The 26,562-nt window shown below is 40.6% G+C and overlaps 1 protein-coding gene and 1 long non-coding RNA gene across 20 annotated transcripts in view; one reads left to right on the top strand and one right to left on the bottom strand.

The window, feature by feature from the left end:
* Window positions 1–26,562, bottom strand: part of ABL2 (ABL proto-oncogene 2, non-receptor tyrosine kinase) — a 120,643-nt gene that overhangs the window by 41,074 nt on the left and 53,007 nt on the right. For 12 of the 19 annotated variants that reach the window (XR_009449845.1, XR_009449846.1, XR_009449842.1 and 9 more), the window contains exons 2-3: window positions 3,437–3,499; window positions 2,114–2,284 (exon numbers count right to left, since the gene is read on the bottom strand). Coding sequence is in view for 13 of the 19 variants with exons in the window: in XM_059674216.1 (XP_059530199.1) it covers window positions 2,114–2,284; window positions 3,437–3,499 (234 nt within the window). In the remaining 6 variants the exon portion in view is untranslated. Of the gene's footprint in view, window positions 1–2,113; window positions 2,285–3,436; window positions 3,500–9,659; window positions 9,819–26,562 lie in introns of those variants that run through there. The other 7 variants (XM_059674204.1, XM_059674209.1, XM_059674207.1 and 4 more) reach the window with 4 other exon arrangements.
* LOC132220731 (uncharacterized) lies at window positions 1,165–4,490 on the top strand. Its single transcript, XR_009449848.1, has 2 exons — window positions 1,165–1,233; window positions 1,460–4,490. It is a non-coding gene; the product is annotated as an uncharacterized LOC132220731 (long non-coding RNA).

The raw sequence follows: 26,562 nt of genomic DNA, 5'->3' as shown, positions 1-26,562 counted from the left end.
CAGAGCACATGCCTGGGTTGCAGGCTCGACTCTCAGGAGGATCCCCAGGAGGCAGCCAATCCATGATTCTCACTCATCATTGGTGTTTCTATCTCTCTCCCTCTCCCTTCCTCTCTGAAATCAATAAAAATATATATTTTTTAAAAGGCATATGTTTGACAAATAATTACTTAACATAACAGTTTTGTGGAGTGAAAAATTCTCCTGAAATATATTTTTTCCCCAGTAAGTTCAAAAGATAAGAACTTAGGCAAATTAGCAATCCAACTCATGTACACAAGGACAACCTCCCATTCTTCTATTTCTTTCTCATAAAAGTTTCATATTTTCTATCCTTGTTCAAAAAACCAATAATGGATGATTTTATTTGGTCATGTTCTTAGTGTTCCCTTTTATAAGAATTTACTACCGAAATAAACTAATCTGAGAATATTACTACAATAAACACTTCGTACTGTTCCTTATAAACTGATCCATATAAACACAAATGAGAGATAAATTGCCTAGGCCAGTGGTCGGCAAACTCATTAGTCAACAGAGCCAAATATCAACAGCACTCCTAAACTGGCCTTTGCTAAAAACATCCTCAATCTAAGGGGTCAACCTCAGCGAACGTACCCCCACTTCTTCTAACGCCACTTCTTCAAAATAGACTCGCCCAGGCCGAAAACCTACTTCTGCCAATGGGCCACTTTAAAAAAAGTTTCTTTCTTTTTTTAAAAAATATATTTTATTGATTTTTTACAGAAAGGAAGGGAGAGGGATAGAGAGTTAGAAACATCGATGAGAGAGAAACATCGATCCGCTGCCTCCTGCACATCTCCTACTGGGGATGCGCCCACAACCAGGGTACATGCCCTTGACAGGGATCGAACCTGGGACCCTTTAGTCCGCAGGCCAATGCTCTATCCACTGAGCAAAACTGGTTAGGGTGGGCCACGAAGTTTCAATCGCACTGTACGTGCGCACCTGCACGTGGTATTTTGTGGAAGAGCCACACTGAAGGGGCCAAAGAGCCGCATGTGGCTCGCGAGCTGCGGTTTGCTGACCACTAGCCTAGGCCAGTGCTGCTCACGGCAAGTCCACAATAAGATAAGAGGCTTATGCCAGACTGTGAATCACTAAACTACTTTCTTCATGCCAAAAGTCTTGCTCAAAAAAAAAAAGAAAGAAAGAAATGTCAGCTGAACTAAGTAATAGTGTACTTGGTGATGTAGTTGGTTTGCATTTTGGGTACAATTTTTTTTTTAATATATTTTATTGATTTTTTACAGAGAGGAAGGGAGAGAGATAGAGAGTTAGAAACATCGATGAGAGAGAAACATCGATCAGCTGCCTCCTGCACATCTCCTACTGGGGATATGCCCGCAACCCAGGTACATGCCCTTGACCGGAATCAAACCTGGGACCTTTCAGTCCGCAGGCCGACGCTCTATCCACTGAGCCAAACCGGTTTCAGCTACAATTTTTAATCTCATTGCAAACTGATAACAAACAGTTCTCAGACAGGCAGCCAGTCACGGACAACATGATTCAATCAATGAGAAGAGATGTACAGTGAACCCTACCTCCGCAGCAGATTAATGCTGGCATATTACATATAATATAAATTCTGAGAATAAGGAAAGTTTATGTGTATATTGTATGGTGTTTTTTCTAAAATACTTTATCTCATTTCATCCTTAATAAGCCTATAAAATAGACAAAGTGGCATTACCCCATACACAAGCTAAAAACAACACCTGGCCGGTGTTGATAGGTGGTTTGAGTTCCACCCTGTGCACTGAAGGGTCTGGGGTTGGATTCCCAGTTAGGTCACATACCTGGGTTTCAGGTTCGAGCCCCGGAAGGGTGCATGCACATAAGGCAACTGATCAATGTTTCTTTCTTTTTTTCTCTCTCCCCCTCTACCTCACCCACTCCCTCTCTCTCCTCTTCTCTCTAGAATCAATGAAAAACATATTCTCACTTTTTAAAAACAGACAATTATGAACCAAAAGCATCTGGGCCCAGATCACCTAGCTAATTTTAGAGGCAGAATCTAGAACAGACCCCTTTATCTCCTATCCACTAATGAAAACTGAAAAGTAAGGGCTATTACTCAGAAGCTCACCTTTAGTGATGCTGAGTGTGTTATCACCACTTGCTACAAAATCATAAAGTGCAACAAAGAGATTAGGATCACTCTCAGTGGCTCCCAGCAAGTTTTCCTTGGAGCTCCACCTGATGGCCTCGTTCAGTGCTTGGGGTTCAACATCACAACCATAGGGGCGGTGCAAGGCTTCTGAAAGACATAAGAGGAAAAAGAAATTCACAGTAAGTTCATCTGAAATTCACAGCTGGAAATTCATTTGAATTCAGTAAGTACGCAGTATTTTAGCTGCTGGCATAGATGGACGGCTCCAGGGAGGGACATAACTATACAGTTGTAGAATAATGAAGAATGAGCAAATGTCCCCTAAACCCAAGAGAAATCTACTTGTTGAAAATGTAACAAGATAGAGAAAAGACAAAATGAAAAGAACACAGTTAACTGTGATTTATATGCAGTCACCTAAATCAGAAACTAACAGGAAAAGCAGTTTTCTCAAAATGGAAAGAAGAAATCTCAAAAAGAACTGGCAATTTGTTTTATAAAAATACAATATTTTGTTATGGTGGAGTGGTGGTTTTAAGAAGGAATAGTTATGTTTTATAAATCCTCCCAAACTCCCCTCCTTCCCTTACTCTGTCCATATAAAACAAATTGTGAAAAAGATAACAGATTTTAAGAAATATGTACATATTGTGTAAATCCAGATCCTCCATTTACATGTAAAAATAGTGCTTCTAGAAAAAACAATCCTAAAATTACCTGTTAAACAACAGAAAAATGTTTTGGTTTCAAACAATATTCTTACCATTCCAAAATAATTTTGTGTTACCATGCAACGCTGTCTATAATAGTTTACAATTGTTGTTTTAATGAAAAAAATTCTACCCTATTTTCTTTTCCTTGGTGATACATTTTTGTAAAATAGGAACTTAAATGAATGCTCTAGAAAATATCACCAACAATGTACATTTATTGAGTTTCTGTCATGTGTAATGGTGAAAGCCTTGTAAGACCTGGTTTCTTCCTCAAGGCTTTATGGTTCTTAAGTTTAGTCATACTATACAAAACATCTTTTTACAGCCCAGGTCAATTATACAAAAAATACTCTGTTCTTCTAGTAGCAATTTTCTTAAGAACTGGAATTATTTTTAGCAGCTATGTGCCACTAAATTTTCTATTATGTCTCTCTTTCTCCTCCAATCATTTTTAATTTAAAACTGGTTTTTATCATATTTACAGGAGAATAAGCCTTTAATCTGTGGTTTTATTTCTTTTCAAATCCATTCCCTCCTCTCCATCTCTATAGCCAACGCCTTAGTTCAAATCCCCATCGTCTCTCACCTGGACTACTGCCTCCAGTCTTGTCTCCCTCAAATCCATCCTCCACACAGCTGGCAAAGTGATCTATTCAAAACAAAAATTTGACCATGTCACTCTTCTTAAGATTATTCTTCAATAGTTTACCATCAAGCTAAAATCTCTTTAATATGGTCTTCAAGGGCTTTAAGATCAGGTCTCTTATTTCTCTAGCTTTACCTCCACCCACTCCACATCTCAAATTTTAAATGTTAACATACACTGTGATGCTTCCTATCTTTTTGCCTTTGTTCACACTGTCCAGTCTATCTGGAATGTGGTCTCATTCCACACTTTTCTTGACTGGCTGACTCATTTCATAACACTCATCTCCAGTAACCTCCCCTAAGAAGCCTCATAGATTCCTCCTCCTAGTGCTCTCAAAAAAAACATTGCATTTGCTGTATTAATACCTTCTATCTTTATCTTTCCTATATCCTCAATTCATGTTTGTCTCCCAAACCTTACAAAGTATTCTTTGGCATAAGAATGGCACTTTTTCTTTCTAGCAAGGAGTTATATGTGTTCAATAACTGTTGATTGAATGAATGACCAAATTACACAAAAACATAAGTGACAGAAAACAATGGCATGTATTTTAATATTAAAATAGCATTAACCAATGTTTTAAAAATGGCTGCATCACTGTCTATACATGAAATAGACAGAAATCCCTGTTGTAGGTTGATCTGTAATTCTTAACAGTTTTAGAGTTTATTTCACTTCATCACATTCCTTCTTCTCTTAAAAGAAATATGTATTTAAAATTCCACAGCTAATTAAATTTTATTTTAAATTTAGAATAACTATGACAAACCTAAAGATATGTCCAGATGTCCTGACAGTTAATTTGAAACAATTGTGTTGCTCTTTGTTTAAAGGCAGAGTTATAGTGACTGGGAATTAGAATTATAAAATGAACAAAACACTGTATTATATGAAACATCCTTTAAACTGGCCACATGTTCTATGTTATTACTTATTCTAATGAAAAATTATCTACTTTAGCAGAATTTTCATTGGGTTATGAAATGACAACCCTTTATTAACATAAAAAGAAGTACAAAGAATATTCACAATATTTATGAGGTTCCATACTAAACATAACATGATCCACACTGATGTTTCTTGCCAGTGATGGCAGTAACATGATTATTACTCTGTTTAATGTTTATCAAACAATTCAAGTACATTTCCTTCTTTTTAAGTATAAGTACACTTGTTTGAAATTATAAGAGGAACAAAAATCAAGGGTAGCTTAACTTCTGTATTATCCACTAAAGGTCCGATGCACAAAACTTGTGCAAGGGTAGGACCTCGTGGCCCTGGCTTTGTTCAAAAGGTCATCTGGAAGGTCGTCTGGACAGTAGTTCTGCTGTTTGGCCGTTCGGTTGATTTGCGTATTACACTTTTATTATTATAGATGACCAAGTTAGAAACAGAAATCAAGTAGACACTAAAACCAACTCTTAAACCAACTCAAAAACAGCAAAAACCATACATTTATATCTTACTTTGTGAAACACAGTATATTATAATTTAAAGTTTACAAAATTAATAATTATAGTGAACATCTATTTGTTAATGAACACCTACTATTCAATAGCCTTACGCTGAGCTTCAGAATATAAAGATTATAGACCACTATTTGGACTATAAAAAACTACTCTCCATTCCCTCCCCCAAATCTGCTTCTCCACAGAATTCCCAATCACAGTTTATGGCAATTTCAACTTTTTAGTTGCTCAGACCAAAAACCTTGAAAGCTTGAGTACAAACTTCTAGCTATAAGATGAGTAAGTTCTGGGGGATCTAATGTACAGCATAGTGATTATAGTTAATAATACTGTACTATATACTTGAAAGTTACTGAGAGTAGATCTTAAATATTTTCACCACAAAAAAAGAAATGGCAATTATGTGATGTAATGTGTGTATTAGCTAAGGCTCTTGTGGTAATAATTTTGCAATACACAAGTGTATCAAATCAACACATCATAAACCTTAAACTTACATATTCTTGTATGTCAACTACATCAATAAAGCTGGGTGGTGAGAGGGGGATGACAAAAAACCTTGGACTCTCTCCTACACCTTAACAAAAGGAAGATAAACAACCCAATAAAAAATGGGCAACGGACCTAAATAGATACTTTTCGAAAGAGGGCATAAGGAAGGCCAAGAGACATATGAAAACATGCTCAAAGTCACTAATCATCCGAGAGATGCAAATCAAAACAAAAATGCAGTACCATCTCACACCTGTCAGAATGGCTATCATCAACAAATCAACAAACGATAAGTGCTTGCAAGGATACGGAGAAAAAGGAACCCTGTGCACTGCTGGTGGGAATGCAGACTGGTGCAGCCACTGTGGAGAACAGTATGGAGTTTCCTCAAAAAGTTAAAAATGGAGCTTCCATTTGACCCAGTGATACCACTTCTAGGAATATATCCCAAGAAACCAGAAACACCAATCAGAAAGGATACGTGCACCCCTATGTTCATAGCAGCACAATTTACCATAGGTAAAATTTGGAAACAGCCTAAGTGCCCATCAGCAGATGAGTGGATTAAAAAACTGTGGTACATCTACACAATGGAATACTACGCTGCTATAAAAAAGAAGGAATTCTTACCATTTGCAACTGGAGAGCATTATGCTAATTAAAATAAGCCAGTCAGAGAACGATAAATATCACATGATCTCACTCATTTATGGAATATAATGAATAACATAAACTGATGAACAAAAAAAATCCAGAGACAGAGAAGCATCATTCAGACCGTCAAAGCTCAGAGGGAAGGTAGGGGAGAGTGGGAGGAAGAGGAAGAGATCAACCAAAGGACTTGTATGCATGCATATAAGCAAATCCAATGGACACAGACAGCAGGGGGTGAGGGCATGAGTGTGGGGGTGAGGAATCAATGGGGGCGATAAGGACACATATGTAATACCTTAATCAATAAAGAAAAAAATTTTCAAACAAAAAACCTTGGAATCATTTATGATTCCTCTTTTGCACTCACATATCACAACTAACCCATCAGAAGTTTTATTGGCACTGCTTTCAATATTCAGAATCTATTCCTTTCTCCCCCCTCCACTACTTACCACCCTGTCATAACCATCATCTCTTACCTAGATTATTTCACTATCCTAACTGATCTCCATTGCTTCTATCCTTGTTTTCTACTGTCTGTTCTCAACACACCAGCCAGGTTGTTGTTGTTGTTAATCCTCACCAGAATATTTTTCCCATTGAGAGGGAAAGACACAGAGAAAGAAACATCAATGTGAGACACATCAATCAATTAGTTGCCTCCTGCACGCACCCCAACCAGGGCCAGGGATCAAGCCTGCAACCAAGGTACATGCCCTTGACTGAATCAAATATGGGGCCCTTCAGTCCGAGGGCTGGAGGGGGAGCGCAGGGGGCGTGCACTATGCTCAATCCACTGAGCTAAACAGGCTAGGGCACACCACCCAGTTTTTAAAGCATAAATCAGACTGTATTACTCCTCTGCTCAAAATCTTAGATGGCTCTCTATATCTTATAAGAAAAACCAAAGTCCTAACAAGGGCCTACAAGGCCTTTTACAACTTGTCTTACCCAATTCATCTTCCAACTCCTACTCCCCTAATATACACCATTCTGACCACTGGCCTTCCCTGGACAAGGCAGGCCTTGGGACCTTTGTACTGGCTTTACTTTCTACCTAAACCAGTGGTCTCAACCTTCCTAATGCCGCGACCCTTTAATACAGTTCCTCATGTTGTGGTGACCCCCAACCATAAAATTATTTTCGTTGCTACTTCATAACTGTAATTTTGCTACTGTTATAAATCGTAACGTAAATATCTGATATGCAGGATGTAGTAGGCGACCCCTGTGAAAGGGTCGTTCGACCACCAAAGGAGTCGTGACCCACAGGTTGAGAACCACTGAAACCATTCTTCCCCAAGATATCCACATGACACTTTACTCAAATGTTACCCCCTTGGTGCAGTATTTTTTTTACTGTCTTATTTTAAAATACATCTAATCCTGACAACATTCCCACATTCCCCATGTCTCCCTTCCCAATTTATTTCTCTCCATAGCTCTTAATACCACAAAATATATAATTTACTCTTTTTTTATATTCATGTGTATTAACTAACTCCCCCAACCAAAATACCAGTTTTATGAGGACAGCGATTTCTGTCTGCTTTGGTCACTGATAAATTACAAGCACCCAGAATAGTGCATGTATATAAGGGGCTCTCAAAAAAGATGTTGAATAAATGAATCATGTACTCAAAGGATGCTCTCAGGGGACAAAATAGAACACAAAGCTCTGAAGTCAATAAAGGTTTCAAAGAAGAGAAAGCATTAAAAATGGATGAGCAGAAATTCTGCACAGAAGAGAGTAGAGTGACAGACTGTCAATGTGCAAGACATGTCTGTGACGTGTAGTTCACATGTACTGAAGAGGAACTCCAACAAGCTCAAAGGAGGATTGTTAAAGGCAAGTCAGCTTATTAAAAACCATGTTATTTGACAAAAGGAGAAAAAAGAATGAGACCTACGACACAATCTTATATAAACTTAAAAGATATACAGGGTCAGGCAAAAGTAAGTACAGTTATGAGTATGCAAAACAGTTTATTCTTGTATTATTTATTAATTATTCTATTATTTTCCATACGAACAACTATAAACCTACTTTTGTTCATCCCATATTCAGACCAAACAGTACTGTACATTTCTCAAGTATACAAAATAATAAAAACAGGATAAAAGTAATTTTTGAAGCCGAAGTACTAAAGAAACATAATGGGAAACAATCATTTTTATCCCCCACTCCCCTTCTCCCCATCTCTGGATTTATAACCTTTATGATCAAGTCAAAAGATCTTATTTCCTTCCTTCCTTCTTTTTTCCCCACTCAGTCTTTTGTTCTCAGAAAACTAAGGGTCAACTTCCCGTACAATCTGTCTGCACAGGATATCCACTGAAACGCCATCCTACCAGTAGCACAAAACAAAGGGAAAATTTTCCAAAGACAACACATCCTAACATTTTCCTGAGGCCAAGAATGAGCATATATTAAATCATAAAGACTTAAAGAACTAAATGAGGAGAACAAGCTAAAAAATAAAGGCAAAAAAAGACAAAAAAAATCCCACAGGAAAAGCAAGTAGTAAATGTTACAGTGCCATCCAGGGCGTCTAGTCTATACCACTTTACTCAACAGTTTAAAACAGAAAAACATATACATGATTCAGATGTCCTGCACCCATCCAAATTCAAGTGTGTAGTCTGGAAATGTTTTATTTTTGAACAATGTGGAGTAACTACTACACATTAGGTACCTTAGATAAGGAGATAGATCTTTTATTAATCATTGTTATAGGGAAGATCACACTTAGATGAGGCAACAGAAGACTAATTTTCATATATAGAATACAAGACACAGGTAGCAGAAATACATTTTGAGTATTAAGAGAAGGTAGTTTTATTACCTTTTTCTACTGATACACTTGCAGGATACAATAAAAATAAGGCTAAACATAAAATAGCAGCTTATACAAAGTAAATTATCAGGATTAAACAAGTTAAAATCCAGATTAAAACTGAAATTCAGAGATAAATTTAATATTAAATTGTATTAAAAACACTTTTCACCAATTAGTCATTCAGTAGCTTTTATCAATTTAATTAGAAATCTGTCAGGTAGAAATTAGAAAAATTAATATACAAATTTTCAGCTTAGGTATTTCCAAGTATTTTATAAACACTTGTATTGCCAGAATTCTACTTTACCAAACTGCATATTCTCCTAAAAGCTAATAGTTCATAATACCTCTTTAAAAACTATTTAAAGTGGTTGGATAAATTATTCAACAATTCTCAAAATATAGTTTAAGTTCTTCATATCAAGCCACATGTATCTTAAGACCACAAAATACTACATATTACTCATTTATTCTTCTTTTCAGTAAGTACTTAATGAGGTCCTACTGTAAAATACCAGAGTGCGCACGCGCGCGCGCACACACACACACACACACACACACACACACACAAACGCGCGCGCACGAAATATCACTGGCTAAGAAAAAAGATAGTAATAGATACGATTCATTTTTTGAGATCTCCATTCACACTTGATTACTGTGATTAACTACCCTCCCCCAAACTATCACCTCTCTGAATCATACCTGATAAGGTAGGTAGAGCAGTTTCTGAGGCCTCACTGCACAGGCAGCAAAGCAACGTGTCCTGATCTCTTCCATAACTATCAGGTGGAAGCAGAACTGTCCCCAGGACCATTTCTCTTCCCAGAAAGCACGAAAGTTAAACTGTTCTATGTCATGAGGAAGTCTTAGAATTCCACTCTGACAAGTAATAGCACATGCATGTGACACTGAGTCATACACCCAGTGGCCAGAGGGAACCAATAGAAGTGTAAGAATTTACAAATGCCAAAGTAGATTGGGAGTAACCTAAAGGAAAATATTTAGCAATTAGCAAAATAATGAGTCAGAATAGTTACTTCAAAACCGCAGGAACTCTTTTGGGAAAAAACAAAACACAACAAAAACCAAATAAGTAAAAACCCACACACATGGGTAGCAAATAATAAAATATATAGGGACTGATACATACAGATGGGATTTCATTCATAATGGATGATGAACACAAGTTTTCCTTGGAGAAAATCTGTTTACAATAAAACACCAACTACACTTTTTAAAAAAAGGAAACGCCTAAGGAGACTCATCTTTTGCATCACTTAAATTAGTTCAAGAAACCACAAATCCAAAGCCAAAGAAATAGTTACAATCTGATTCATAAGCACAGAAGCCCGGAAATGACTGCTTTCACTAACATTTTGACTCTATCCTATATAATAAAACCCTAATATACAAATCGACCAAAAGGCGGAATGACCGGTTGCTATGATGCACACTGACCACCAGGGGGAAGACACTCAATGCAGGAACTGCCCGCTGGTGATCAGTGCACTCCCATCGGGGGAGCTCTGCTCAGCCAGAAGCCGGGCTCATGGCTGGCGAGTGCAATGGTGGTGGTGGGAGCCTCTCCTGCCTCCGCTGCAGGCAGGCGTTAAGGAGCAAGGGGGTCCCAGACTGCGAGAGCCCCGGACTGTGAGAGGGATGTTTGACTGCCAGCTTAGGCCTGAAGCCAGCAGGCAGACAACCCCTGAGGGGTCCCGGACTGCAAGAGGGTGCAGACCAGGCTGAGGGACCCCACCCTCAGTGCATAAATTTCATGCACCGAGCTCTAGTAGCTTAATTAAGGTTTAAAAACATGACATAATAGTGTTGAAAACTTTGCAGTGCTAAAGTTTTAAAAGCCAAAGCCTAATCTTTTTTAATATACAGGAACAAAGTTAAATAAAATTTAAGAATATGAAAATAAGAGTATCTTATGAGAATTTAGCAACACCTACAAATAACAAATTAATTTACTGCTATAATCTACAAAAATAATACAAGAATGTTTGTAGCTAAAACCGGTTTGGCTCAGTGGATAGAGCGTCAGCCTGCAGACTAAAGGGTCCCAGGTTCGATTCCGGTCAAGGGCATGTACCAGGCTTGTGGGCACATCCCCAGTAGGAGATGTACAGAAGGCAGCTGATCAATGTTTCTCTCTCATCGATGTTTCTAACTCTCTATCTCTCTCTCCCTTCCTCTCTGTAAAAAATCAATAAAATATATTTTTAAAAAATGTTTGTAACTATACAGCTAAAAACACTCATGGATTCGATATATATTTATTAAGCACCTACTATGTACCACTGAGCCAGGTTCCAGGTCAATAAAGGTAACAAGGTAAAATGATAGGATAGCAGGATTGAAACAGACTTCAATAAAGCTGAAACAAAATTATAATGTAACCTTAGAAGAATGACTTTGATGGCAGTAATTATTAGTTTAAACAAAGCTTACACTTTTAATAAAATTAATCTTTATGGAATGAGTTCTGTTAACATAAATGACAACGGTTATCTCATTTAATGATTCAGAATTTCAAATACCATGTTGAATTTTTCCTTCCTTAAATTATAAAAATATATATAAGGAAAAGGAACTCCATAATCTGTGCTTTATTCATATCTATATAGATTGTATGGATTCTAGAGCATATGACTTATTATTTAATCAGTAAATCTGCTATGTAAATTACCAATAATTAATAGTTACATTTTCAAACGCTTTATAACCAGAAGTAAATAGGTGATTAGATAAACCAAATGTGGTATATAGATACAATTAAATGTTACTAAACCATAAAAAGAAATAAATTTTTTATAGAAGCTGCAACATAGAGGGGCCTTGAAAACATTATGCTAGGAGAACCACGATGGTGGTGTAGGTAAATGCCAGTACTTGCACCATCCCACGACCACATCAAAATTACAACTAAAATAGTCCTAGCTGGTTTGGCTCAGTGGATAGAGCATTAGCCTGTGGACTGAAGGGTCCTTGGTTCGATTCCAGTCAAGGGCACATGCCTGACTTGTGGGCTAGATCTCCAGAGTGGGGCATGCAGGAGGCAGCTGATCAATGATTCTCTCTCATCACTGATGTTTCTCTCTCCCTCTCCCTTCCCCTCTGAAATCAATAAAAAAAGATAAAATAAAATAATTACAACTAAAATATAGAACCACCATCACTCAGGGCGGCCTGAAAAGCTGGCTGAATGGAAGTCCTACAACTAGAGATGTAAAGCAGAAAGCACACTGAGAATGGTAGGAGGGGCGGAGGCACAAAACAGGCTGGTCAGACACCCACGTGTAGTGTGTGTTTTTAATCCAGAGGGATACCTCCGTAGCAGAGGCCTCCCATGAGAAGGAAGCAAGGGGTCCCAGCCCAACACCAGACCTCTGAGCTGGGAAGAGAAGTCCCTTAACTTCAGGCTGTAAAAACCAGTGGGGATTGTGGCTGAGTGAAACAGGCTGCTGGAGACTCAAGCAGTCCCTCTTAAAGGGCCAGCACACAGACTTATACAGTCCCCCTCCCTCTGATCTCCAGCATTGGGCCGCATCACTGGGGAAACCAGACACATACAGGAAGGAACTGGATTGTCTGGCATCGGGGCAGGAACTCAAGGTGGCTTTCTCCCAAATGGAGATGCTCACAAAGGCCATTGTTTCTGTACTGGAACCTCACCCCCTTGCAGAGCTGACTGGCAGGCATTTCTGAGTTTCCATCAGCATGGCTCACACTTTTTGCTCCACCCTGGTGATTCCCTGAAACCCCGCCCCATCCAACTTGCAGCCTCACCAAGCTTTGGCAATGGCTTTTCCATATGAATAGCCTGTCCTGGCTCAGGCTTCAGACTTTCCTAAAATCACTTAAACAAGAAGCAGCTGGCATCAGCATACCCCATACCTATCAATATGAGACCAAAGACCCAGCACTAGCACCAGTCTGTCTTACTTCACAACTTGGCCTCACCTGGGCATTTCCAAGCCCAATTCAAATAATAGCCATCTGCAGATAGCTGGGTAACTCCTGCCAGGTGGTCCCAGGCAGTGGCTGACTTTGCATCTCCCTGGAGGCCCCAGAGCCAGTGCATCTGGTGGATAGCTTCAGACCATACCAGATTATAACACTACACATCCACAAGTGACACACTCAAGAGGCAGGACCCAGGACAAGCACTGAAGTACTCCCACATTTAGAGATTAAACAGAAAGAAGAGGCGGCAGCAAAGGAGACAAATAAAAGAGCCAGCAAGGAAGAAAAACTACCCAAAGTTGAGAAGGGTGACTGAGGAAGGAAGGAATGATCACTACAGTTATCTGCTATTAAGGTGTTAATAAATGAATACAAAAAAATATTCACTGCTTTTATAAGCTATATAATGAAAATTTCTCCATAGTCTTATAAATCTTCAAAAGCTTTCTTTTTAATGGTTCTATATATTCCATCTTTCAGAGGTATCATCATTTTTAATTTGATCCTATCACCAAATAACACTTACATGTACATTATATGCCCTAATTTTTCTCTATTTAACATTACCTCATTAGTGCAAATTTTCAAATCAAAGACATTTTTAAGGCTCATGATACATATTTCCAAATAACTTTCTTTTTTTTCTTTTTTTTAATATATTTTATTGATTTTTCACAGAGAGGAAGGGAGAGGGATAGAGAGTTGGAAACATCGATCAGCTGCCTCCTGCACACCCCCTACTGGGGAGGTGCCCACAACCAAGGTACATGTCCTTAGCCGGATTCGAACCTGGGACCTTTCAGTCTGCAGGCCGACGCTCCATCCACAAAGCCAAACCAGTTAGGGCTCCAAATCACTTTCCAAAAAATTTTATCTCTTTATACTCATCAACTCTGCAAGAATACTCATTTCACAATGGTGCTTATATATTTAATTTTAAAGACAAACAGCAGTAACTTTTTTAAATTTGCAACTCACTGCTAGTACAGTAGAACACTTCCCATTTATTTTGCTAACTATATTTCAATTTATTTCTAGTAAGGTAAAACACTTTCCCATTTCATTTGTTGTTTATATTTCCCATTTTGCAAGCTGTCAGAAGCATGGGCAGTAAATAAAAATCAACAAATGGGAAATTACAAAATACAACTTCGTGTTTATCCTATCACTAGATATAATCAAGAAAAAAATTTGATTCTTCCTATTGTAGGCCCTAAATTTTAAATACCTCACAAATGGAGCTGTCACTTTTATAACAGGTAAACTAACCCACAACAGACCACCTATCCCTTTTTCATATCAGCATTAAAGAGAACACTGGAGAGAGCTGGGCACAAAGTACTTCAGGATCTAATGAGAGATCTTAAAATATATTCAGCTCCATTATTACTGAGATGAAGAAACAAAGCTGGTGTCAGAACCAGATGATCTCTAAGATGGCAGCTGCCATGTCCCTGCCTGTTACTAACCCTTGCTCCTCACCCTCCCAACATAGCAGCTGGCTAGAATCCTAAGAAGAAAGGAGAGCATCATTATGATACTTTACTCTCGGCATTCACCACTTTATCTTTCCTTTTGTGAAATCGAGGCTTTCGGAACAAATACTGGCCCCTCATTACAAAAAGATCCCTAAAGCTAATAAGCTTTTTTAAATCCAAGAGAAACACTGGTGTAGAGAAATAGAAGAGATGTCATTATAGCTTTTTAATTTCTTTAAGTATTTTTATTTATTGATTGATTTCAAAGAGGAAGAGACAGAAACATCAATGATGAGAATCATTTATCGGGTGTCTCTTTCATGCCCCCTACTGGGGATCGAGCCTGCAACCTGGGCATGTGCCCTGACTGGGAATCAAACGGTGACCTCCTGGTTCATAGGTCGACACTCAACCACTGAGCCATGCTGGCCAGGCCAGTTTTTTTAGTTTGTGACAGGAAGTCTCAGAGTCACTGAATTTTTTAAATGAGCAATCCTTTTTACTAATCATTATTTATTAGCAAAGCACTTTGCTGGGTTTTATTGGAGAGAGACGCATAATGATTCTGTACTTGTAGAAACTTCATCTTATTAGAGGGAAAAAAGACAAAAAAGGAAGTAATAATTATAGTAAATATACTATAGAAGGTGTCTTAGTTTAGTACAATAGCTGTTTTAGGCAAAGGAAGAGATTACTTAATCAGAAATGGTCAGAGAGGTCAGATCCAAGGAGACTCTAAGAACTTGAACTACCATTTATAAGATAATACAGGAATCCTATCTAATAAAAGAGAAAAATGGTAATTGGCGTACGACGATACCCTTTTCATTGGCTAATCAGGGCTATATGCAAATTAACTGCCAACTATGATTGGCAGTTAACTGCCAACTATGATTGGCAGTTAACTGCCAACAAGATGGCGGTTAATTTGCATATGTAGGCACAATGCAGGGAGGCGAAAGGGAAAGCAGGAAGAAGCCCCCTGCCACTGACAGTGATCGGAAACCCTGGGGCCGCCTTGGCCCTGCCCCCCAGCCATGATCAGAGAATCAGGTGCCTTTGCCGCCCTGGCCAGTGATCGCAGAAAGTAGGGGTGGAGCCGGCGATGGGAGCTGGGCACGGTCGAAGCTGGCAGTCCCAGGAGCTAGGGATCCCTTGCCTGGGCCTAAAGCGGAGCCCACGATCGTGGGGCCACTGCAGCTGCGGGTCCCGCTGCCCGGGCCGGACCCGTTAGGCCTGGGCAGGGGCGGAGCCTGCAACCGCGGGGAGCTGGGGGTCCCCTGCCCAGGCCTGACACCTCTGCCGGAGGCCTCAGGCCTGGTCAAGGGGCCGATCCGGTGATTGGTGATCGGAGGGTGATGAGGGTCAACTCCTCTGGCCGAGGCATCAGGCCTGGGCGGGGGGCTGAGCCGGGGATTGGGGGGATATGATGGTCCCCTTGCCCAGGCCTGAAGCCTGGGTCAGAGGCGTCAGGCTTGGGCGGGGGGTGGAGCAAGCGATCAGAGAGAGATGGAGGTTCCCTGCCCAGGCATGATTCCTGGGCCAGAGGCCTCAGGCCTGGGCGGGGGTCAGAGCGAGTGATCAGGGGGAGATGGGGGTCCCCTGTCCAAGCCTGACACCTCTGGCGGAGGCGTCAGGCCTGGGCAAGGGGCCGATCAGGCGATCGGAGGGTGATGGGGGTCTATGCCTCTGGCCGAGGCATCAGGCCTGGGCAAGGGGCCGATCCTGCGATTGGAGGGTGATGGGGGTCAACGCCTGAAGGCTCCCAGTATGTGAGAGGGGGCAGGCTGGGCTGAGGGACACTCCCCTCCCCACACACACCCAGTGCACGAATTTCGTGCACCGGGCCCCTAGTTAAATAGATAAAGGGAGATACCAAGCATAGTAGTGATTAAAATGCCATTTTGATTGTTGGGTGATACACTCAAATTGAGAGTGTATCCAAGCTAAAAAGAAAGGCCATTAACTACTATTACTAACTGACCTAAAGAAAATTAATCTTGCAATATTTTAGAGCCTCTTCAGTTGTTTATTTTTAATTAGAGGCCTGGTGCATGAAATTCGTGCACAGGTAGAGTCCCTAGGCCTGGCTGGCAATTAGGGCCTATTGGGGCCTTCCAGCTGCCGGCTGGGGCCTCCCTTCCCTGACTGTTGGCTACCAGCTATGGCCTCCCTTCCCCGGGTGCTGGCTGCTGGTCGGGGCCTTCCTTCCCTGGCTGCCAGCCGGGGCCTCCCTGACCCAGCTGCTGGCTGCCAGCTATTGGCTGGGGCCTCCCTTCCCCAGCTGCTGGCCAGGGCCTTCCTTCGTTCTGCACTGCCCCCTGGTGGTCAGCACATGTCATAGCAACGCGGTTGATCTCCTGGTCGAATTCCCATGGGAACAATTTGCATATTAGGCTTTTATATAGATTCTACTAGGGGCCCAGTGCACGAAATTCGTGCACTGGGTGTGTGTGTGTGTGGGGGGGTGTCCCTCAGCCCAGCCTGCCCCCTCTCACATACTGGGAGCCCTCAGGCGTTGACCCCCATCACCCTCCAATCGCAGGATCGGCCCCTTGCCCAGGCCTGATGCCTCTGGCCCAGGCGTCAGGCCTGGGCAGGGGACCCCCAGACCCCTCCGATTGCTGGCTCTGCCCCTGGCCCAGGCCTGATGCCTCTGGCCCAGGATTCAGGCCTGGGCAGGGGACCCCCCTCTCCCCCCCATCACCGGCTCCGCCCTTGCCCAGGCCTGATGCCTCGGCCAGAGGCATAGACCCCCATCACCCTCCAATCGCCTGATCGGCCCCTTGCCCAGGCCTGACGCCTCCGCCAGAGGTGTCAGGCTTGCACAGGGGAGCCCCATCTCCCCCCATCACTGGCTCTGACCCCCGCCCAGGCCTGATGCCTCTGGCCCAGGAATCATGCCTGGGCAGGGGACCCCCATCTCTCTCTGATCGCTTGCTGCACCCCCCGGCCCAAGCCTGATGCCTCTGACCCATGCTTCAGGCCTGGGCAAGGGGACCATCATATCCCCCCAGTCCCCGGCTCCGCCCCCCACCCAGGCCTGATGCCTCGGCCAGAGGAGTTGAATCTCGCGGGTTGAGGGCGTGAGTGCGGGCAGACGCCGCAGCTGCCCCGCCGGCCCCCGTCCGGGTCTGCCGGCAGGATCGGGTCTCGGGCGACTGCTGGCACTCACACTCCCAACCCGCTCTCGGATGGCGCTGTACCATCCTGCCTGCAATATGCAAATTAGCCGCCATCTTTGTTGGCGGTTAACTGCCATCTTAGTTGGCAGTTAATTTGCATATCTTGCTGATTAGCCAATGAAAAGGGTATCGGTTGTAAGCCAATTACCATTTTTCTCTTTTATTAGTGTAGATACCTCTGAGTTATTTTAGCCATACAAATTTTCAACTTGAGCCCAATAAATTTATCCTTACCTTTTAATGGATTTAGCACCCCTTTTAGATTATACAGAAAGAACTAAAGTTTTCAGTTATAATGTCAAGGTCTCCACTAAGCACTCTGCATGCATATAATCTCATTTAAGGACTCCATAATGCACTTAACCATTTATCCCTGTTTTACAAATGAAAATTGTCCACTCAGATATTTAACTTAACCAATGACAGCACACTTTTTGAATGGCAGAGTCCAAAGCTGCTTAAAATAAAGATTTATTGGAATTTAAGAAAAGCGTACTAATTTTAGGGATCATAACACTACTGAGAATTAAATTTAACTTAAACTAATCTAAATAAATTTAATTTACTGATTTTAATTTAATTCAAATTTTCCCTAACAAAATAAATTAAATCCAAAAGGATGAGATTTTGTAGAGTAGCACTGAGCTTTGGAGGGTCACAAACCACTATAAATAAGTTGTCACTCTGGCTGAGAGTGTGCTCCATACCTCTCCAAAACCTCCAAACACTTAAAGGACTCATTTGCTCCTGTTAGAGTGGGAGCTTTCTCTAATTACAAAACCACAGACATCAACATACTTTGGACTCAAAATCTTCCTATTGATATATTATCATTTATAATATCACTAGAGGCCCGGTGCACGAAAATTCATGCACTGGAGGCAGGGTTCCTCAGCCTGGCCTGCCCTCTCTCACAGACCAGGAGCCGTCAGTGGTGGGAGGCGACCTGGCAATCAGGGGAAGGCGATGCCCCATCACACCTCTGCCTCTGCCGGCAGCGCAAGCCTTGGCCGGCCCTGGGCGGCTGGGCAGCCAACACCTGAGGCTTGCCTGCACCTCGGGCTGGCCCTGGGTGGCTGGGGGGCTGAGGGGCCTGGGGGGTCTCTGGAAGCAGGCACGTGGAGCATGGGCCCAGCCTTGCCGCATGCCTGCTGCCCCGGCGGGGCTGAGGAGACTGGGCGCTGCCATTTTGTAGCTATGGGTGCCGCCATCTTTGAGGGTGGGCAGTCTATTAGCATATCCCCTCCTTATTGGCTGTGGGCACTGCCATCTTTGTGATGGCCTGAGGGTCAATTAGCATATTCCCTCTTTATTAGATATGAGTATCTACAGCCCCGAAGCACTAATAGACAAATGCTCAGAAATTAAATAACTTGACAAGTTCGTAAAGCCAGGATTCAAAACCCTAGGTCTTGTCTCACACCAACACCTATGCTCCTTTCACTAGTTCAGGCTGCCTCCCTCATTCAAGAAAGTGGTACAAAAACACTGACAAAAGTCCCTTTTTTAGCTTCTGGAAAAGAATCTGAATACAGCCAGATTCCCCAAGTGGAATGACCTTGGTCCATCTGTTCATACATAGGATAACACAGAAGAGTCAAACCTAAGAAACTAATCAGAGTGTTAAATACATGCTTACCAATCACAGGACTGGAAATTTCATCATTTACTCCCAGCAGCTGAGCAATCACATATTTTTCCAGAGTTAATGCACAATGACTCAGAGTTTTAAAAATTTGTATAGGTCATGCCAGAGTTTAGAATACATCTTAACAAATAACCTTTTCTCTAAATTAACTGTACAACTTTCATCTCTTCTTTGAACAATCTTATTTAGATCAAAACAGACTGTCTTTCCTTTTGATTTCTCCTCAAAGGTTGAGCAGACAAAAGTCTTTCCTTAGTATATGACTCACCTCACAAACATCTCACACACAAAAAGTAATGTATATGTGGGTATGCAGTAGGAGATATTTCTTATAGTTCTAAAGGTTCTCTAACCTTACCCTTCGGGACACATGTCACTGTCCTGCAAATAACTTAGCAACATAACAATCCTTTCATGTGATGCTAAAAATCAAAAGGCTGGTTTTTCCTGTTTCAGACCCATGGAGCTTGTTTTACGGTATCTATGAAGTGACACGTCCATGTCTATAGATACTACACTCCCTATACTTGTGTCCTGGCTACAAGCTATTTCCTGCTGGCTGAACTCACATATTTCCAATTGACTTAACTAAGGGAAACAAAGACTTTATTCATTACCCTTATTTCAGAGACTGCTGGCTATCCAAAGCAACAGAATTCTCCCTACAGCATAAGTGTTAGAGGTAATAAGAAAAAAACCATACTTCAAATTACAGAATTCTTTTGGTTAAGGTTCATATTAATACACATTTTTTAATTCAAATAATCTATAAAAACACTCAGCATCAATCCATTACTTTATTGCTGAATCCTCTATTTCTCTCCAGCTTAAAACTATCACTGAAATTGCAAAATTACTGAAAAATTTTAACAATATATCTTAGTAAATAAAACTCTGTATTAAAGTTATTTTTATTATATCTGTCGGTATCAAACTGTGAATACACTGACTGTAAGTACTATGTATTCACATGACTATGTGTATTATGTCACATAGTAAAGTTCGCCATTAGCACTGGCCTAATTTATGATGTGGGGTAAAAATCACAGGACAGGAAAAAAAAAAACAACTAGGTGGAGACACCAGAGGAGTAGTTTAAAGAGTGTACAGCAACCCCATTTAGTTAGTTAGCTCCATTTTCGATATATTAAACTTAAGAAACCTATTATACATCCAAAGGAAAATGTGGCATTAGCAGCTGAATTTAAGAGTCTGAATTCAGAGAAGTTTCGACCAGAGACATAAATTTGGGAATCATCAACAGAAAAGTGTTCTGATTAATCCTAGTCACACCTAGATGATCCAAACCTTCTCAGATTTTGGTGCTCTGCTAATAAAACCCCAAACTGAATGGTTCCCTAGAGTGGGTTCTCCAGCACTAGTATGCACACGAATCACCTGAAGCACCTCACTCCAGGTTTTTCATTCAGTTGACCTCGGGTGGTAACCAAGAATTTGTATTTCTCATCTCACTCAGAGGTGATACTGGTCTACGTAGTAATCAAACTTTCAAACCACTGCCTAGAACATCCTTAGGAATGGGAATAAGGAGTTGCAAAAAGAGAACATTTTTTAAAGAGAAGAATATGATCAGCTATATAACCCAACTCAAGATAAGAGTTAATATATTTTTAAATGCTTATAAAGACTTATCATGTGCCACACTATTTTGGGTAACAAGTTAAGCCAGTATTTCCCGAAGTGTATTCCATGAAATAGTAGATGTCACAGGCCAAGTACTCCATAGTTAAATAAAATGGGAAAATGCTGAATAAAAGCCCTACAACAAAGAATGTCTAACTTATTAGAGTCATTGATATAGTCATGTTCAGAGTAGCCCTCCAAAAGGTAGGTATAGCACGAGCATATCTCAGATTTCTTTTCTCCAAGTCTCTTTCCACTGAGCATCGATAAACTAGTATTCCAGGGAATGCCCCTGGAATGAACCCACTTGATTGTGATGTATTATTTTTTTACATATCGTTATATTCTATTTGCTAGTATGAAACACATAGACACAGACAACAATATGGTGGTTACCAGAAGGAAGGCGGGTAGGGTTAATTTAAGGGGACTAAATATATGGTGACAGAAGATGATTTGACTTTGGGTAGCAGGCATACAATGCAGTATACAGATGATGTATCATAGCAATGTACAACTGAAGCCTATATAATTTTATTAACCAATGTCACCCCAATAAATTTAATTTTAAAAAGTCATGCCATAAGTATATCATCACAGAACACTAAATTTTTTTTTAAAATATATTTTATTGATTTTTTACAGAGAGGAAGGGAGAGAGATAGAGAGTTAGAAACATTGATGAGAGAGAAACATCGATCAGCTGCCTCCTGCACATCTCCTACTGAGGATATGCCCGCAACCCAGGTACGTGCCCTTGACCGGAATCGAACCTGGGACCTTTCAGTCCGCAGGCCGACGCTCTATCCACTGAGCCAAACCGGTTTTGGCAGAACACTAAATTTTAGTAACACCTACAAATGAGAATTTGCAGCTTAACTTCAGAACCTAAAATTTCTACATTTATTTGATATATAAACACTGTTTTCTTCGGAATTGTGACATAAGTTTAGAGGAAACTAAGATCTTTCCTAAACAGATAAAATTTGTGGAATTCAGCATTCCAAGATCTTTGCATCTTAGCAGAAACACATCATTGCCTATGTTGTTCAGGCAAAACATAATAAAATATCTAAGGGATGAAAGGAATGTGCCAGTCCTCTTTTCCTAAGGGAATGCCCAAAGTCAATGAGACTTAACACCTGGTACAATGACTTCAATATAAGTTCAGAACTGACATTCCTACAGAGGGACTCACAAAAAAAACCTCGATCATTCCTAAAGATCTACAATACAATCCTCTGTAATCCAAGCAGTCAGCTGTTTCACTGGCTCTATGGAAGCATGCAACAACTGCACACATACACATGTTTCTGGGCATGGAATGTATGTGAATGTGTATGCACATAAACAAAATATCTGAATCTACAGAAAATTCTAAAATGCCTACCTTTAATAATAATTCACCAATGTATTAACTATTCAAAATATTTATTGAACACCCACTTTGTGCCAAGCACTATGTAACAAGCACCAGGAGTATATCAGTAAACTGAAAATATGAAATCTGACCCTCATGTATCACCTCCAGTTTAGACACACAAGTCATTTTTATTATATCAACCATCTGAAGTAGGTAAAAGTGATAGGTGATTAATGATAGCAAACTACATAGTATTTTCTGGAAACTGAAAAAAAAGAATTAGTATGGCGCCAGGGTTTGTTTTTTGTGTGGAGAGGGTGTGTGCATGAAATGAAGTGCTAAAAAGTTAAAGTAGGAGACATAAGCAAGGACCAGATCTTGGAGAAAGTTGAATGCCACACCAAGAAATTCAGATTTATCTTGTTGGCAATCAGAAGGCATTAAAGAACAGTAACAATTTCAAGAGGTTTTTTTCCAAATATGTATGTATTTTGAATTTTCCGGTTTATAGGGAAGGGAACCAATAGTTAAATTAAGTAAATGGAAAATATTACAATACACACTAGGTCACGGAGATAATAGTTAAATAGAGCTTCTCTAGTTGCAATAAAACAATATATTCACTTATCAACTCTTTTCCTAAGGAATTCAGTGAACTTCCTGTATAATATTAATAATTGGCATTTGTATTAAACTTTACTATTTACAAATCATTTTAATATACACAGCTAACATTCATACTGTTCTATAAAATTAAAGATTGAGGACATCCTATATAATAAAAGCCTAATATGCAAATTGACCAAATGGCGGAACAACCAGTGGAATGACTGGTCGCTATGAAGCACACTGACCACCAAGGGGCAGATGCTCAATGCAGGAGCTGCCCCCAGCCCGAAGTATCCAGGCCAGCCAAGGCAGATGCCAGCGGTGGCCCCCCGATTGTCCCGCTGGTCACCCTGCAGAGGGAGGCGACCAGCGGCGGTGGTGGGGGGCGTTGCCATTAGGTGGGCGATGCCAAGCTGGCCAAGGCGGGTGCCAGTGTGGGACCCCCAATTGCCCCACCAGTTGCCGCACAGATCAGCTCTGATCACTGGCCAGGCCTAGGGACCCTGCCCGTGCACGAATTTCGTGCACCAGGCCTCTAGTCTATATCATAAAAGCCTAAACGACAATTATACGGGAACGACCAGAACAACTGGTTGCTATTATGCACAATGACCACCAGAGGGCAGACGCTCAATGCAAGAGCTGCCCCTGGTGGTTACTGCGCTCCCATAGGGAGAGCGCCACTCAGCCAGAAGCCGGGCTCACAGCTGGTGAGCACAACTGCCACAGCAGGAGCCTCTCCCAACTCCTCGTCAGCAGGCTGGGATGAGTGTGAGCAGCGTGGCACCCGGCCCCAATTCTGGCTCCGCCCTAGCCACTTGCCACTTGGTGCGCTGCTATATCCCCCAAGGGGTCCCAGACTGCGAGAGGGAGCAGGCCAGGCAAAGGGAACCCCCTCCCCCAATGCACGAATTTCGTGCACCTGGCCTCTAGTATATTAATTAAAAAAAAAACCTGCCCCTTTTCTAACATTCAAATTATATATAATTGAGAAAATGTGACCAATGTACTCAACGGTTGAGAACAGTTCAAACTACTTCTCTGTGGCTCAACAATCTCTTTTCTGCCCTAAGTCTACTATCCGAGTTTAGGCCACTTTCATTCTTCAACTGGGCTTTTACAATGGTCACCACATTGGTCTCTTATCTGGTCTTACCTAACATCAATCTAATATTAAACAACAGCCAAAATTTATTTTTTTTCTAGAGCACAAGAAAACCTAACTATATCCCTATTCTGATTAAAACATTCCAATTATTTTCCCAGTGCACTGAAGTTAAAATCTCATATCCCTCACATGGCATAAAAGGTTCTTTTGCAGTGAACTTGGCATAATCTCCTTCCAATTCTCTTTTAGTAAACACCTGACCTCTCACCGTATACTTTGGACATACTCAACCCTATAGTTCCCCAAACCCTTTTATTTTCACAAACATCATTCTCCCAGCCCCAAGTATTTTTCTGCCCATTGTCCCCACCCCCACTTTGCCTGGCTAACTCCTACTGCCTCAGATCTCTATTTTGCTGTCTCATTCTACTACATATCATTTATATTATATATCATTAAATGTCTCATTAAAAGATGGACAGGATAGGTTGAATTATTGTTCCCAATTTTTTAGTTCCTCCCTGTTATAGCTTATAGATCCACATGCTTGACCAAAAGACTCTGGAGTTACCTACCCCTAGATTGGGCAAGTATATTTTCCTGCCCCATTGATGTTGCTCTTGGCCATGTGACTTTCTCTGTCTAACAGTGTGGACAATATGCCAATTTTGAATTGGAGACTTAACAGGTTTTGTGTGTGTTTGTTTCTCACGCTTCTTATGGCATTTGAGTAATCAATAAAATACAATATTAGGATAAATTCTATGAGGGAAGTAAAATAGAAATATAAATCCAAAGAAAAATAAGAATAATTTACAACTTCCAGCTGTTAACAAAGAGCCTGTTCATGTAATTTTAAAATGGATAATGGGGTGATAAATCACTGTGGTATTTAAATTCCTGGACACATTTTGTTAAATGATATAACGCTTTAACTTAAAAATGTCACTATTAACATACCAAAAATATATAATTCACAATGATTTAAACTTGTGATGAGAAAGTTTTCAGATATCACCCAAAACATATGCAAGAGAATAGACAGCCGTTTTCTCTTAGTGTATAAGTTCTATGAATTTTAATACAGGTATAGATACATATAATCATCACCTGTTTGTAAAAGATACAAAAATGATAAATCTCCGTTATGCTATCCTCTTTAGAGTAACATCCTCCATTTTCGTCTCACCTAGGTCTTTTAGAAGTTCTTTTAAAAAATATGTGAACAAAGAAGTTGGAAAAACACTGTTATATTACATTAACTATCATGACTTACTATTTCAGTTGAGGCTTCAAATTTTCAGCCAAATTTTAGTTCATTCAATAATATGAATAGTGCCAAAAATACCCAATAAGCAATGGTAAAATCTATTCTGTGGGCCAAGTAATATACTCAAGTCAATCAGCACTGAGTTGGTTAATGTACTTATTGACTCAGAGTCCTTTCAGACAAGACTTTGTTTCTCCACAATACTCACAGAGGATGATATAGGCTAATCTCATGTGAAAACTATCTTTAAATAGATTTGCTTGGTTATACTGGCAAATCTATTAAAAAATCTCCAAGTTAAAATTTCTCCCGTATTCTGCTTGCCTTAATTATTCAGAAAGTTGACTTAGATAAATATCACTTCTAAAGAGTAATTCCAAATGAAAATCATCAAAGTATAACACAAAAAGCATAAACTTCTTTGCACACAAAAAGATTTTAACCAGTCTTTCTCAAAACACCAAGCTTACCACCACTAGGAGAGGCATCAAAAGTCAAAAACAAGGGATTTAAATAAAGTTATGAAAAAGATAGGGAAGGAAAATCAAATATAGAAAATAACGTAAAGTGGTTCTCACTGAATTATTCAAGAACACAGTTTTAATCCTATCCAACCCTATAGAAAACCCTGGTTAAAAAAAAAAAAGTGGATGACTTTAGTGATAAAGATTGGTGGAACTTTAAGATAACATTCCTATGAGAGGAGCCAGGGCTTAACTGTTAACACATTGTTTGCTGGTAGTTTTTATCACACGCTAACAGGTGGTGCGGGCCATTTTTGCTAATTTTTTGCGCAAATGGCAATGTTCAGTAAAATTACGATAACTTTAGTTCACGTATTTATACGTTACCCGCATTCTACCGCTAGTCTATAAAAAACGTATTAATACGTGTCCTGCGCTCTACTACACTGGTAGAACGTATAAATACGTAAAACGTATAAATACGTTTCCCACATACAATGTGTTAAGAACTCTACACCCAAGAACCCTACAGGAAGAACTCTATGTATATATATAAAAGGCTAATATGCAAAGTGTCCCCTTGGGAGTTCGACCAGGAGACCGAGAGTTCGATCGCTCGCTATGACATGTGCTGACCACCAGGGGACGGCGCGGAACTAAGGGAGGCCCCGATCAGCCCTGATCGCCAGCCAGGCCTAGGGACCGTACCCGTGCACACATTTTGTGCACCGGGCCTCCAGTGTTTATCATAAAGCTCTATGGTTCTAGCTTCTCCTTCCCTGAACTTCATTTTCCCATCCATAAATACCCCTCCATCTTGGCATGCAGGCCAGAGTGTGGATGTGGCTTGCCACATTTGCATGCACT

This window comes from Myotis daubentonii, chromosome 18 (genome assembly GCF_963259705.1).
Source record: "Myotis daubentonii chromosome 18, mMyoDau2.1, whole genome shotgun sequence".
In the NCBI taxonomy this organism is placed as follows: domain Eukaryota; kingdom Metazoa; phylum Chordata; class Mammalia; order Chiroptera; family Vespertilionidae; genus Myotis; species Myotis daubentonii.
Note: the sequence above shows the minus strand (reverse complement) of the source record. Positions and strands in the feature narration are given on the sequence as shown.